The sequence below is a fragment of the Fukomys damarensis genome, unplaced genomic scaffold, assembly GCF_012274545.1.
Source record: "Fukomys damarensis isolate Sample0158 unplaced genomic scaffold, DMR_v1.0_HiC HiC_scaffold_34, whole genome shotgun sequence".
Lineage (NCBI taxonomy): Eukaryota > Metazoa > Chordata > Mammalia > Rodentia > Bathyergidae > Fukomys > Fukomys damarensis.
Genome location: NW_022900946.1, coordinates 2115991 through 2131394, shown reverse-complemented (window position 1 = coordinate 2131394; position 15404 = coordinate 2115991). Strand labels below are relative to the sequence as shown.

Sequence of the window (15404 nt, the reverse complement as noted above, 5' to 3'; positions counted from 1 at the left end):
CCACTGAGCTGCATCCCCGTCCCTGGACTTAGTTGTACTCAGGAGGAGCAGCAAAGCCACACCACATAGGGGCGAGAACACGGGCGAGGAGGTGTGTGCGCGCTGCCAGAGCCGCGAACAGGAATGCCCTGGGCTATGCAGGCCGGGAGCCTTTTTCATCTGTCCCCAGGAGGCTCTGCGTGGCCTTGGCAGCACGAAGAGCAGCAGGGTCTGCTGGAAGTCAGTAGGGACCTCAGCGGGGACACCAGGCTCGGGAGGCCAGGGGACGTGGCCTGGTCACAGGCTGATCTGAACCTCTCTGGGCCTGTAGCTTCCCTGGGCAGAAGTGGGCAGGACCAGGCGCTACTGTGCTTCCTTCCTTCACGGTAGCACTGGCGCTCTGGGAAAGTCGCAGAGACCTCAGCCACCGAGAGGTCCTCAGGGCAGACGAGGGCTGGGCTTGGTCCTTCTCTAGAGAGGCCAGGACGGCAGGAGAGGGTCCGGCCTGATGGCCGACGACCCAGAGGTCCATCCAGTGTGAGCTTTCGGGACAGTGAAAGGGTCACCCCAGGGCCAGAAAGGTCAGGTCCTACGTGGCTCTGGCGAAGCAAGAGGAGGGTAGGGACAGAGGTGGGAGGTGGCACCGGAAATTACTTCCTTCATCCGGATCCATGTGACTCCTTACGGTGGTGGCCAGTTTGTCCAGTGGAGGGCACTGGGTAACCAGTTGCATTTAGTTGCTGGTTTAACCCCTCGTTTGCACTGTGGCCCTACTGTGTGCTCTGCACGCTGCCGGGGTCTGGGGACACAGCGGTCCAGAGCAGTGGTGACAAGCACAGTGCCCCCTCTGTCAGCACAGCAACCAAGCCACCCGCAGCCAAACATCAGGTAACAGTTGTTTTTTTTCTAACTAAAACCCTAGTATTCGGGTTTAATTGCAGTGTTGACCCTTTGTGATAAAGAAGTGGGTTTGGGCCCTCAGTCTCTAAAGGTTCACCATCTCTGGTCTAGAAAAACAGAAGAGAGTTTTCTCTTAAGAAATTAACCACCCAGCAAGGCAGACGTATTTACCAAGTGATCCCAAGATCACAATGGTGCCCAGGACCCAGGAGAGGATATACACAGTGGCATGGCAGCCTATGTATGGAGGGCTGACCTAGTCAGAGAAGTCAGGGGGAAGGGAGCTGTGACCTGAGGAATGTGTGCACATTCACCAAGCCACATGAGATCCAAAGGGAGGGAGCTGCATGTGGAAAGGCCCTGTGGTGGAAGGGAAGAATAGAAATATATGCAACTGAAAGACCATCTGGATGGAAATCAGGTTGTTGGTGTGTAGGGAGGCTGGAGAAGTGGGTAGAAGCCTCATGGGGAAGTGCCTTGTTGGCCAAACAGTTGGAAAGCCATAGAGGGTGTTAAATGTGGGTGGGATGGGGTGGGGTGGGATGGAATGAGCCCAGGCCATATGCAAGTTTAAACAATAACAGTCTGTTCAGCCACAGCCATGTTCTGACCCTTGGCAAAGGTCTGGTCCCGAGGGCCGTGAGAGGTAAGAGGCAGAGTGTACCTCAGCCCAAGTTCCTCAGTGTCGAGGCTGGCGGGCGCTCCTCCCGTCTCCACCCTGGTGTTGATGAACCGCTTTTCTTCCCGCCATAGTCCTCCAGCTGAACTTCACAGCCTCCTGGGGGGACCTGCACTACCTGGGCCTCACTGGCCTGGAAGTGGTGGGCAAGGACGGCCAGGCCCTGCCCATCCACCTGCAGCAGCTCTCCGCCTGCCCGCGAGACCTGAATGACCTTCCCGAGTACACCACGGACTCCCGGACCCTGGACAAGTAAGTCTCGGACTCACGCGCCGGACAGGGTCCCTCCCGCCTGTCACCCGGCCCCACCATCCTCTTGCGGCCGTCCTGTGGCCATTGGAAACCAAGGCTCAGGAAAGGGAGGACCTCCCCAGAGTCAGCAGCTAGAGGGCGAGCAGGATGGAAACCATGCTCCCTGCCCGGGGACGCCCGTGCCTGGAGTCTTCTCCGTGGCCTCCAAGCGTGGGAGCCCAGCCTTTCTCCGCACGTCCGCCTGCGCGTGTCGCATTTCACTGCCGCAGGTCGGGTCAGGTCGACGAGTATGCAGCCTCAGACCTGGCGTCCACCCCCAGGGACCGTGTGCATAGACCTGCACGGCTGTGGGGCCTGGCCGCTGTCCGGAGGCGTGAACGAGCAAAGTCGAAGGAGCCCGAGGCTCCTGTCTCTGCTCCCTGGCACCCATGAGCTGCTTCGCCTGTTCAGTAACGGTGGTGATAGCAATAGTAATGGATATCGTGGAAGCCACGTTCTGAACACTCACTAAACACCAAGCTCTAGGTTGTGCTGAGCAGTTACAGGTGTTCATCCATTTATCTCCAGCTTACTACGGTAAGCGCTGTTATCCCCACCCCTACTTTACAGATGAGGGATTTGAGACGCACAAGGTTAGACAGTGGCCGGAAGTGGCTAGACACGCGAAGCGATTGACACCCACACCAGGCACTGAAGCACTGCTGCTTTGGCTTCCTTATCAGTAGAAGGGGTGCATGTCTTCCCTGGCTGGGGTCCGGAAGGGGATCCTCACCCTTTGGCTTGGCCCACGGTGCTGAGTGTGTGTAGGGCCGGTGACAGGCTCCCCGAGCTTCCTTCTAAGTGGGCTCTCACTGTGGCCCTCGTCCCCTGCTGCCTGCTCATGGGCCACTCTGCCGTCTGGATCCTGGCAGTTCACCTGCAGCCATGGACCTGGCTTCAAAAGCAACTACACCCAGCCAGCTGGCTCAGACCCCCATTCACCACCCCTCTGCCCAGGTATCTTGCAGCAAGTCTTAGGCCTGCTCAGATATCTTCTCTAAATATTTTATTATGTATCACTAATCAGTAGGAAACACAATCATTATCCCAGCCAAGAGTGTTAGGCCAGTGGCTCTTTAAATTATCAGATGCCAGCACAATGGTCTTTCCAGCTTTTACAGTTTGTTCACTTGAATTGAGATCCAGATAAGATGTGTTCATGTGATTGGCTGAGTGGCCTTTCCAGCTTTGATACGGCCCCCTTTTTTCGCCTCCCTTTTTTCTTGTAAGTTATCTGTAGAAGGAACCATGCTTTCTTGCCCAGTGGAGTCTGGCTTTTACCAGTACCTCCCTGTGTTGTTTAACCTGTGCCTCTGTCCCCTGTATTCTGGGCAAATTGTTACTTAGATCTGGAGATCTGATGAGGGTGGAGGTTCGAGTGCTGTGGCCGTCAGGGTGTGTACCGTGCAAGCAGTTGCCACACTGGTAGCGACAGAGGTGGCTGATCACACTCAGGGCCAGGCTTTCATTCATTCACTTGTCTTCTTGTGCCCTTTTCCACATATTTGCTGAAACGATTGAGATATTTCCCTGAAATTGGTTATTCTGTGGCATAACTCAAATGGGAAGGGCAGCCTGCATGCTGTGATTGTTTCCTTTTCCCCTTCAGTTTTCAGAATAATGACATTTTCCAATGTTTCTGAGTATCACTATAAGCTTACAATTTAGGCATGCTGTGGTTGGAGGGTTTCAATCCATTGTTCTTTCTGTCCTTACTGGTGCTCAGATTGCCCACTCTTGGACACTGGGAGCTTCCGAGTCTGTTTATTATTATGGTGCTGGAGTTCAAACCCAGGGCCTTGTGCATGCCAGGCAAGTGCTTTACTACTGAGCTTCAGCCCCAGTCCACTTGAGTTCTTTAAAAATAACCATGTCTGAGGGGCTGGGGATTTAGCTCAATGGTTCCACCGCTTGCCTTGTAAGCACAAAGTCCTGAGTTCGATCCCCAGTACCACAGGAAAAACAACAACAACAAAAAAACATGTCTGGCTACCTCCCTGCCCTCTGATGTGACAAGATGGCCCGGGCTCATCTTGTGTATTTCTTGGCCCAAACCTTGCCACAGCCTTTTCTCCAAGAAGCCCTGGTGGCGGTGGAGGGAAATGGTATTTAGAGGACCACAGCTGAGCCCCAAGCGTGCTCATGGCGCGAGGTTGGCCCTGGCGTCTCGGCCTCCTTTATGCGGGGCTTCCTTTTTGGTCCCCTCTCGGTGCCTCAGCAGGTCTCTGCTCTCAGAGTAGAGCAACCTTTCTGCAGTGGAAGTGGCCCCATTTCTAGGACAGAAAAGGAATTGCTTTGGGGAGGAGATAGAAGGTTGTCTGGGGTTAGCTCTCAGTAAGCTTAGTTCCACAGACACCCAGTGTAAACTGCCGAATTTCCTCAGAGTTAAGATGCCAGCAGTTGTGAGACACACCATCCTTCAATTTAATAACAGCTTTTTGGAGGAGAAAAATATTACATTAGCTCCTGGGATGAACACTTAGATTGCAGGGCTTACTCCAAACCCAAAACTTTAAAATGTGAAAGGAAAAAAAATGTATTTGCAAAATTAGGAAACGTGGCAGCAGCCTCTCTCTCCCGGTACAGTGGAGTCTGTGGTGGGGTGAGGGGGGCTCAGGATGTGGGAAGGAGAGGCAGGCCTGAGACGGCGGGGTCCTGGAGAATGAGGCAGGGTGCCAGGACCTGGGGGTGAGGAGATGGCCCGAGGCCATTGATGGAGGCTGGGAAGGGCACGGGGCGCTGGCACGCTCTGCCCAGGGTCACCCGCCTCTTCCTGCCCCTGCCTCTGCCCCAGCCGAGGGCCACCTTGTCTGCCAGTGCCTTATACCTTTCTGCCTCACCCAAGGAAGGAGGGTTCGTGTCTCTCAAAACGCACCATGAAGCCAATGCAGAGGCGGAGAAAAATACCACCTGGACCCCTCTGTCCCCGGTGTCCGCACTTTGGCACGGTCTCTCCCATTCTGGTCAGGCCGGTGTCCTAGTCAGTGTCCCGCCACCCCGTGGCTTCCCTTCCTGTGTTATCACAGAGGCTCGCGCTTGTGCGGTTCAGACTTACGTGACCGTTCCCATTTGGAGACAGTGTAGGTGATCTTGAGCACGGGCACGCGGCCGTGGGTGTGGGTGTGGGTGTGTGTGTGTGTGTGTGTGTGTGTGCTCGCATTGCCAGTGCACGTAACTCTAATCAATATCTTTGTGCAGATGACCTTTCCAGTGTGCACAATAAATTCTCCACCAGGTCAAAAAAATCCCAGAAGTGGGATTGCTGGGTTAAAGGACCCTGAAATACGGCACATTCCCCTTTCCTTTCTTTAACCCTGACGGTTGCTTCAGTGAACCTTTGTCTAATTTGTAGATGAGGGGTACCGCTCGCTGCAGATGGCTCTGGCCACAGCTGGGCTGAGGCAGATGCAGGAGCGGCACCGGCCTGCCGGAGGGGTGGTGGGCTCAGCAGCCCTGGCGGCCCTTCCTCATGCGCCCCTCCCGGCAGGCTGATCGACGGAGTCAACATCACCACGGAGGACGAGCACATGTGGCTGATCCCCTTCTGCCCAGGGATGGACCATGTGGTCACGATCCGCTTCGACAGAACCGAAAGCCTGGCCGGCCTGCGCTTCTGGAACTACAATAAATCTCCGGAGGACACCTACCGGGGGGTGAGCCGGGGACCGGGCCACACTCGGGCCACTGTCAGGGGAACAGGTCTGTGATGAATGGCCAGCGAGGCCGCCGGAGAGGAGCGTAAATCCTCGGGACTTTCCGGTGCACTAGGGTGCTACACAGGAGGAGGAACGGCCATTTCCTTCCACAGGCAGCAGGTGCGCCAGGACACCAGGCTGGGTCTGCGGTGCGGGGCCCTTGGTGGGGCGCTGTGCCAGGGCCCCTTGTGCACCTGCCAGTCACTGGGGCTCCATCGCAGCTCCGGGGCACAGGCCACAGCCCCTCGCAGGGAGTAAGTGGAGGTTCAGAGAGCTCTGAGCAGAAGCTGGAACACCCAGGCCTGCAGGCGAGGCCCACACCCACTTCCACACTGCTTTTGTCTCGCTGGTGTGAAAAATGAGGGTTTCTACGACGGGACCTCTGTGGGAACAGGGAAGGCTCATCCAGCCTCGTGGCCCTGGAATGGATAGGCGCCATCGCTCCCATCACGTGGGTGCAGGGCACAGACCCTGCCATCGCAGGCCAGAGCGTGTTGCCGGGCACCGTGTAGCCATTTCCCCTGTGCCCCTCAGCTGAGAGGGGACCGGGTGCCACCTCGCTCTGGAGGGCAAGCTCCCTTCTGGCACAGCAAGATCCTACAGGCTCCCGCGGTCCTGGGCCTGGGTCCCCACTTGGCGTGCCCATGCTCCAGGGGACGTGGGGGCCCCGCGTGGCCCAGGTCACTGTGAGCGCCACCCGGGCAGGAAGGACGGTGATGATGCCTGTTTGGCCCCGTGTGTGCCCTGGCCCTTGAATCCCCTCGGGCCTGTCATGGCTACGGTCTTCCCATTCGAGAGCAGAGACCTGGGTTCTCATTCTGGAACACAGGCTCAGAGTCCCCACCGCACAGGCCTGAACCCTCAGTCTCGGGGTCCTTTACACGTGGCCCCAGAGTGAGGAGGGCGGTGGGGCAGACACGCAGTGTGAGAGGGCAGGGCCCACACCTCAGGTCTCCACACCAAGGCCCTGTAGGTTGGAAGCCAGGGCCTTGGACTCCTGCAGAGGGGCCCTGGCAAGGTGCTTAGCCTCTCCGCCCTCCCAGCAGATGCTGCTGGACAGGAGCCAGACGTGCTTCCTGGAGGAGGTGCACGCTCTGGAGGGCGACAGGGTCTCGGCCCCACTTGGCTCTGGAGTCGCTTCTGGTGATGCTCACAGGGCAGTTTGGGGTTTATGCCCTTCCCACTGCCAGTCTGCAGAAGACTCCCCTTGCTAGTCAAGGAGTCTCTGTTGTTCCTTTTGGGCCATAGGTCCCGAGGGAAGAAGAGCAGAGAGCAGCAGAGACAGAGACTGCTCCTGGAGACGGCCATGCCCGGGTGGGGAGCATCGGGGCGGTGCTGGCACCCAGACACAGGTGTGCCCGAAGCAGCTGCTCTGCCCTTTTCGGGTTCACACGGGAGCACCTGTCATAGACCGTGAAGGAGCAGAGGGCCGCGTGGGGCCCGGAGTCATCCCTGAGGCCTAAAGCAGGACTCCCCACACACCTCCCTGCATCTCCCAAAAGGAAGTTCCGGCAGTTGGGTCCAGAAGCGGTACCCGTGTTGTTGACGGTGAAGGTTCGGGTGTGGAGGAGAAGCTGGCCCCAGAACCTGCAGTCAGACAAGGGTGCCAGCCGTGGCTCCGTCCGGCCGCCCACACCCTACCGTGGCGCAGGCAGTGCAGACCACCTCAGGCCCCGCCGGCAGGACTGTTACTGGTGGGCCCCAGCCATCTGCCTGGAGCCGGGAGGTGTCGCCCAAGCCCATGGGAGAGCAGCAGGCTCTCAGTGGGCCCCAAGGTGACGCAGAGCGGGCGATGGCCTGGCGGGTCTGTGCCGTCGAGAGGGACCCGCACGGGCAGAAGTGCCGAGTGCCCCAGCAGGCGGGAGCTGGAGGTGCAGACAGGGTGCCGTGTGACCTGGAGTTTGATGAGGCGCGCCACAGACCTGGTGCACGCTTGTGCCAGGAGTCGGTTGTGTTTCGAGAGTTAACTCTGCTGTGCCCATTTAACGGTGGGGAAGCGAGGCACAGGGAGGCTCCGCCATCGGCACACAAGGAGCCCAGGCCCTTGAGCCGCGCCTTGTGATGCCGCAGCCACTGCCTCTGGTGACACGGGTGTGGCCCTGTCAGCTGGAGGCCAGGCCAGTCCCTCTGGCTGTCTGCCCTCTGCCGGCGTGGGGCGCCACACCTGGCAGGAAGTGGGGCAGACGCTGGGGCGGGGGCCGGGCCCGTGGGCCTGGTGGGGCTCGGAAGGTCTCCAGCGAGCTGTGTCTCTGTGCCAGGCCAAGATCGTGCATGTGTCCCTGGACGGCCTGCGCATCTCTCCTGCTGACGGCTTCCTCATCCGGAAGGGCCCCGGCAACTGCCATTTTGATTTCGCTCAAGAAATACTGTTTGTGGACTACCTGCAGGCTCGGCCGCTGCCCCCACCGGCCAGTAGGTGAGCGGCCCGGAGCCAGGCGCCCCCCAGCCTGCACCACTCTGAAGTGCAGCCCAAGGCTCCCATAACAGCGGTCAAACGCAGCGCTTCCTAAAGCTCGCAGAGCCTGTGGGCGGTGCCGCTGCTGGTCTGGCTGTTTGGGTTTTCCCGGTCTGGAGTGCTTAAGATTCTAAATGCTTCACTGCACCTCCTGCCGGGAAAAGAGGCCACAGCCCGACTGGACTCCAGAAATGCCCGCTGGCCAGCTCGGGTGAGGGCTTCCCTTCTCTTGTTTCTGTGCTATTTTAAAAGACTCAAAAGAGAAAAATAGAGCCTCACATTTCATAGGCTCGTTGGGGTTTTCTGGCCGGTCTGTGCCGCTGGAGTTCATAAGGATTTGTAAATGCGCGTTACGTTTGCTCATTTAAACTCCCAGTGCCCGAGTGCCTGAGGCCGACCTCTCCGAATGGACGAGTTTCCCTTCCTGCAGTCACTTAACTGTCACACTGCCCTTGACCTTGTGGACTGAAGACCAGCGAGGGAGCTGGGGGTGGTGGACAGCTCTTCCTCCCTGGCCCAGGTGCTCTCTGAGTTCCTCTGAGGCACATTCCAGCCCCTGGCAGGAGGACTCTGTGCCCATTTCTCTGTGGGAAGCCATTTGCTCATGTTCCCAGAGCCACAGCCCACGGGCTGCTCCACCTCTGCGCCCCTTCCCTTCCACCCTCATCCTGCCTGCATTCAGGTTCTTCTGGCTGCTTCCTGTCCAAACAGCACCCTTCCCTCAGCTCCCTCCCACCTCGGGCCTTTGCCGGCCCCACCCAGCCACCCGTCACCAGCCTGGCCTCTGCCGGCCCAGTGAAGGAGCAGGCAGAGGGGTCAGGGCGTGGACAGCACCCAGACACGCTTGGCCCTCTGTGCCCCACAGCCCTGTCCACACCGGGGTGTTGGCTGTTGAGGGTGAAGGGTCCGCATCAGAGGAGCAGCTCCCTTTGCTGGTGGCCGCCCTCGGGGCGCTGAGCCTCCCCGGGAAGAGGGTGGGGGCACTCGCTGCAGCGTTCACTGCCGGGGTGAGGGACCAACCAGTGGCCTCGGGCGCTGGGGGTGACAGTGCTCTGCTTCTCCAGGCTGGACACCAGAAGCCTGGGGCAGGCGAGCATGGACTACGAGACCCCTCCCATGCCCTGCGGATGTATCCTTCTCCCGCCACCACTGTGAGTGGAGCAGAGGACAGGACCTGGTCCCCTGGGTGCTGTCGGGGGAGGCAGCAGCAGTGACCCTGACTGGCCAGAGGCAGCCCGTGGGACCCAGCCTGCAGGGCAGCAGAAGCTGAAGCTGGCCCTGGACCAGGCAGGGAGCACGGGGACAGGAAGAGCAGAGCTCCAGTGTCCCGGCCCCTGGCAGCCCTGGGTTCTGGGTGCTGGGCACTGCGGCATCCCCGCCCCACAGCTAAGGGCACGGACACAGAGAGGTCAAGTGACTTGCCCAGGACTGCACAGCTGGGAAGGGCAGATGGGGCTGGCGCACCTGGCAGTCGGCTCTGCAGCCCTGTTTCTAGCTGTCTTGTTCTGGAAGGATCACCTGCAGCCCCCCCTGTGCCCGGGAGTCCCCCACTTCCCCACTGGGAGCCGGAGTGGGCAGGAAGCTGGCAGTGGAGGGCTCAATCCTGCGCAGTGCCTGTCCCTGCCGCACCCAGCCCTCCTGCTGCCTCTTAAGGCCCTGCACGCTTCGGCGGCCGGGACACCTGCCCCTCTGGGGGAGAGGTTTATTTTGGCTCACCGTTTAGAAATGCCAGTCTGCACTGAGGCTGAAACAGGACAGGCACAGCAGGAGGCCTGGACGCAGGAGAGCTGCTCCCACCCCGGGCGGCAGTGAGGCAGAGGAGGGAGGAGCGGGGACGCACCCTTCCCGGAGACCCACGGCCACCTCCGCAGACCCCACCTGCCAAGGCCGCCTTCTGCTGCAGCACCCATGATTCGGTCACCTTGGAAGGTCCCCCCTGAGCTCGGGAGGCGGTGGGGACATCCAGATGCAACCATGACAGGACAGCACGGGCAGGGCAGCCGGTGCTCTGATCTGGTCCTTTTACAGCCAGGGAAACTGAGGCAGGAGACGAGAGCCCTTCATTCAGCCCCAGCCAGTCAGCCGGCAACACAGCTGTGTTGTCGCCATGCCTGCTCTGTGCCCTCGGGCTTTGAGCCCGTGCAGCCCCCTGGCGGTATAAACACCGCGCGCGCACGCGCACTGACGAGCTCACGTCTCCAAGAGAGCAAAGCGCCCCCCACGCCTCGTCAGTGTGACCCCAAGGTCCTGTCACCTGTGTCCCAGCTCTGCGGTGCTCTCCAAAGCTCGGGCTCCCTTTTCCTTAATCGCCACCAGTCATCTTCCAGCTCCAGCTCCTCACCAGCTGGGCCGACCCCTACTACATTGGCCTCACCGGGCTGGAGCTGTACGACCAGAGAGGGGAGAGGATCCCCCTGTCAGAGAGCAGTATCCTTTGGGGCCAGTGGGGAATCTGCTGGGCGAAGTGCTGCTGGGCTCTGCTTAGGGCCTTCGGGGGAGGAAAACAGAGAGGAGCCTCCGGCGTACCTGCCTGGGCAGATCCCACAGCCCCTGCCTGAGAACCAGAGGGGCTGTGGGGTCCTAAAGGCTCTGACAAGGTCTGCAGGGGGCACCCTTCCGTGCTGTCTGGATTTGTTAGTCGTGGGACCCTTGCTGTGGTATGCCCACACCGGACCTGGCAGGCTGCCAGCCCAGTGAGTTCTGAAGCATTTTAAGTTAGTTGCCACCGCTTTTTAAAGAAAAACCTGATCCCTGGCTTCTCTTGAGAAATTGGCAGGGCAGGGCCAGCGGCCACATGGCGGTGGTGCTGAACCAAGAGCCGCTTCCCTCCTCCAGGAACGCACTCCTACCTCCTCAGGCCCCAGACGCGTCGCTCACGTGTGCTGTGGGCTCGTTCGCCGCATGGCAGCCCTGAAGGGGGTTTGTTGGTGTCCCTGCTTCACGGAGGAGCACCCCGAGGCACCGAGCAGCACACGGCTCCCTGAGGCCGTGCAGCCCGTGGGCCTGGCTCGGAGTGTGGGTCCTAACCACCCGGCTGCCCAGCTGCTCTGGTTATGCAACCTGCTGCGGCCCTGTGCTCCGGGGCCCATGAGCTCCGAGCCACCACCGGCCAAAGCCAGCCCCTGTCCCCAGCCACTAGGGATGGGTGGTCCTGGTTTGACTTCTTTTTCATTTTTGGTACCGGGGTTGACCCAGGGCCTGAGCCACGTCCCCAGCAGCCCTTTTTTATTTGCAGACAGGGTTTCTCTGAGTCACTAAGTTGCCAGGCTGTGCTCAATCTTGCAGTCCTCCTGCCTCAGCCTCCCAGAATGCTGGGATTGCTGGTGTGTACCACCACAGCTGGCTGTGCTGACCGGCTTTTTTCAGTCATCACCACTAGTTGCTTGGGTGCATAAGGCACCGGTGACTACCAGGAGGGTGTCACAGCCTGTCCTTTCATGTCTATCTACCTGTCTTCTGACTAGAAGTTTTTATGCCTGCTTCACGGATGAGGAAAGAGGCCCGGCCGTGTCCCTGGCTTCCCCAAGCTCCCCCTGCCCATCCTAACAGCCAAGCAGGTCACAGTGGCGCCCCTCGCCCAGTAGGCCAGGCTGCCCCTCCCGCAGAGCAACAAGGCCTGGCCTGGTCACACAGCCACCCCTGACCCCGTAGAGAGGAGACACGCATGGCACTGGCCCACGGAGAAGCGCCCTTTCCCTCTGGGGCCCGGGTGCAGATGCCCTCCATGCACCCAAAACCCTCGCTTCCCACAACGGGTCCGGGCTGGCTGCGGCTCCCGGCTGCTTGGGGCAGCGGCCCCACATGCGGCTTTGGCTTACGGCCCCTTAGCCACTGTGCAGACATTGCCGCCTTCCCGGACAGCGTGAACGTGCTGGAGGGTGTGTGCGGGGACGTGAGGACCCCTGACAAGCTCATCGACCAGGTGAACGACACCAGAGACGGCAGGCACATGTGGCTGGCACCCATCCTGCCAGGCCTGGTGGGTACCCTGGCTTCTGGCCTCGAGGCGGTGGGGGACCCTGTCCCTGGCATTAGTGCTGCGTCCTGCTTCTCTTCCGGGACAGGGCAGGCTGCTTTGCTGCAGTGCCTGCGGGGCAGCTCCTGTGAGCAGCATTTCTCTCTGCTTGGAGAGGGGCTCCTGAGCGGGGCTCCGGGAGGTTGGGGACACATGGGAGTCTGCAGCCAGGGTCCCCAGGGGAGCAGGCTGGAGGCACGGGCACCCGCTGGTCTCACTTCTCTGCAGTGCGCTGCCCACCTCCTGCCAGCCTGGCCCCCACTCCGTCTCCCCTTCCTGACACCCTGGCTGCTCTCTGACCCAGGATCTGCCTGGTCTGCTCTTCTCACTGCTGACTCAAGTTTCCCACTGTCAAGCCCACAAAGGTCCTGCTTGTGCTCCGTCTGAGGCCATATGGCGAGCCTAGAGCCGGCCTTCACCGCCAGACCTGGGGTGGCAGTATGACGGGGGCGGGCTGGGGACAGGTGGGCCAGCACCCCCATCTCTCATCCCTGGGTGGGTACCCATGCCCAGGTGCACTGTGGGGAGAGCTGGCCTGTCCTTCCCACCCACCGCACCACAGAAAGGGGCGGCGGCAGCGACTTCGCTACTGATGTTTGTCGAAGGCCACCCTCAAAGGGGCCGGGGAGTCCCTTGGTGTCCCCTGAGCTGGGCTGGCCCTATAGCCCCATCCCCTAGCCCCACTGTGAGCTGGAGCGCCCCGGGAAGGCCAGTGGTGCTCCAGCCCCAGAGACCCCACACTCGTGTCTTCCTCCCGGGAAGAGGGTGACCAGTCCCGGCCCCCACTGGCTCCCTGGCACAGCCAGAGGCTGTGTCCCTCAGTCGAGAACCCTCCAGAAAGCTGCTCTATTTGGCCTCACGAGGGAGGTGAGGAAAAGCGAGTCTGCCTGGGCCACTGCTGCAGCCGGGTCTGACCTGAGCTGGCTGCCTCACCCCGTGCCGGAAATGAGCGAGGGCGCCTCCAGGCCTCTGCTGGGCTTTGCATTTCTGCTTCCCGGAAAGGACACTGCAGGTGCCCAGGGCAGTGCTCCTCGGTTCAGTGCCCACGGAGCAGTGCATGGGACCTGGGCTGACCTGGAGCCAGCAGGCCGAGGCCGTTCCCCATGCCCCCCACGTTTAAATGAGGGCCACATGGCCCAGGAAGACAGGCCCTCCAAGAGCCAGCTCAGCTGTTTGCTGCAATCGCAGCCACACGTGACCTGACTGGAGATGGCTCGGAGATGAAAGGCTGCAGGACTCCAGCCTCTGCCCTGGGTGCCTGTGGCCTGGCCCTGCCTGGCACCCAGCCCCGCCAGCACCTGTTTGCAAACCTGCCTGTTTAATTAGCACTGCTCTCTGGCAGGTGAATCGGGTTTACGTGATTTTCGATCTGCCCACCACCGTGTCAATGATCAAACTGTGGAATTACGCAAAAACGCCCCAGCGAGGGGTGAAGGAATTCGGTGTAAGTACTTATTAGCTGGGTTTTGGAGATAATTATGCGTGTTGGTAATTAGGCCGCTGGCAATTATCATTTGTCGCAGTTTGATTTACTTCCCTCTGTTGCAACCTTAGTTTAGACACAACACCTAGCGCTGGGATGCGGGCAGAATTTCCACCCAACTGTGGAGCCAAAACCGCCCCAGGGCGAGCTGACTCCTAGCAAACAGGAGGTGGCTGGGCACACCCAGCTCCCTGCAGAGGTGCCGGGCTGGGAGTGGGGTGGGGTGAGGCTGGTGGCCAAGAGCCTCGAGCCCCAGCTTCCTCCTGCAGCCTGGGTCACAGTGCCAGCGGGCTGGTGTGACTGGGCTGGCCCTGTCCCTGAGGCAAAGCCGTGCCTAGCCCGAGGCGGGGGGGGGTGTCCCTCAGCACCTCCTGTATCTGCCCAGCTCCTCGTGGACGACCTGCTCGTGTACAACGGGATCCTGGCCATGGTGACACACCTGGCAGGGGGCATCCTGCCCACGTGCAAGCCCACCATGCCCTACCACACCATCCTCTTCACCGAAGATGTGGACATCTGTCACCAGGAGAAGCGCACAGCCATCAGGTGCGTCCCCAGCCCACCCACGCCTCCCCACCGGAGGCCCAACGCAGCCCACAGCCCGAGCCAATCCACTGTGCCTCCTGCCCGTAGCAGTCAGGTGGAGGACCAGGACATCCAGATGATAAACGAGAACCAGATCGTCACCAACTCCGAGAGGAATCCGAGCGTCGCAGATCCAGGTCGGCACCTTTCCCTGCCCAGCCCCACCCCTGGCTCCACATGGGACTTAGGTCTGGGACCATGCACACCCATCTGCCCACCTGCCAGTCCTTCCTTCAGCCAGTGCCTGCTCAGGCCTCGGAGGGGCAGACAGACCTGCTTTCCTGGAGCCGAGCGGCACGGGTGCTGTGGGGAGGTCAAGAGCAGTGAAGGGCAGAGGCGTTGTTCCAGGGGTGCTGCCCTGTGCCAGGGACTGCACCAAGGAGAGGGTGTCCAGGGGGAGGCCAGTGCCGGGAATGCAGGCAAGGCCTGGGTGGCACGTCAGAGCACTCCAGGCCTAGGAAAGGCCCAGCATGCCAGGTGCCTGAGTGGTGGGATTTCCCCTGAAGACCTGAGTGACTGATTCTGCTCCCTCTGTCCTTTCCTTGACAGCCTTGCGCCCCAAAACCTGCATAAGTGAGAAGAAGACCTCGAGGCGGTGGCAGTGCTGACGGGCAGAAGGGAGAGCATCCTCCCCGCCCTCTCCCAACCCTGGCTGCTTCCCCGTGAGTTGAAATGTGCCTTGCACCCAGCGGAAAGGCCCAGAACACATCCATTTCCATCTCTGTGACACACTCGGATCAGGAACCTAATTGGTTTCCCAGTGGTGGGTAATTTCTCATCTCAAATATTAATCCGCTGCTTTCCTGGCACCAGGCCTGGCCCACTCTGTACTGTGCTCCGAGCTCGTTCCTATGTGAGCAACCACAGCCCCGCGTGTACATTACTGAAACTAGAATCTGCTGTGCTGGATGTGGGGTCCGACCACGAGGCCGCCTGAGGCCAGCTGAGCAGCACAGGCTCTGAGCGCCTCCCCACCCTGGCCCGGCCTGCCCGTGGAGTCCCATCATGCCCTGCAGACACAGAAGTGGAGCCCACACGTAGGTGTGAAGTGCTCCGGGATAGGCTCAGGTGTTACCTCTCACATTCGAGCCAGGCACAGAGAGGCTGTGTAACCCCGGACACACAGCTTTGGAAGACAAACCGTGAGATAGCTGGGGCCAGGCGCGTGTGTATGTGCGTGTGTGTGACAATCCTGTGAGTCTTTGGCCTTGGGCTTTCCCTTCATCACCTGTGGATGCTGGGGTACCATCCCCAAGAGGCCCGATTCCTGGGCTTTCTCCCTGCAGCTCCCCTCACCCGTTTCCTTCAGGTAGTGGGGGCCC

General features: G+C 60.3%; 2 protein-coding genes across 7 annotated transcripts in view; one reads left to right on the top strand and one right to left on the bottom strand.

Moving 5' to 3' along the window:
* Positions 1-15398, top strand: part of Katnip (katanin interacting protein) — a 169404-nt gene extending 154006 nt beyond the window's left edge. For 3 of the 4 annotated variants that reach the window (XM_019207405.1, XM_019207406.2, XM_019207403.2), the window contains 10 exons: positions 1633-1810; positions 5337-5502; positions 7803-7960; positions 9064-9128; positions 10316-10426; positions 11839-11978; positions 13357-13458; positions 13883-14043; positions 14131-14219; positions 14632-15398. In XM_019207405.1, the coding sequence (XP_019062950.1) occupies positions 1633-1810; positions 5337-5502; positions 7803-7960; positions 9064-9128; positions 10316-10426; positions 11839-11978; positions 13357-13458; positions 13883-14043; positions 14131-14219; positions 14632-14690 (1229 nt within the window). In that variant the 3' untranslated portion in view covers positions 14691-15398. The remainder of the gene's footprint in view (positions 1-1632; positions 1811-5336; positions 5503-7802; positions 7961-9063; positions 9129-10315; positions 10427-11838; positions 11979-13356; positions 13459-13882; positions 14044-14130; positions 14220-14631) is intronic. The other variant, XM_019207404.2, reaches the window with a different exon arrangement.
* Positions 1-15404, bottom strand: part of LOC109118055 — a 45960-nt gene that overhangs the window by 27930 nt on the left and 2626 nt on the right. The window lies entirely within an intron of this gene.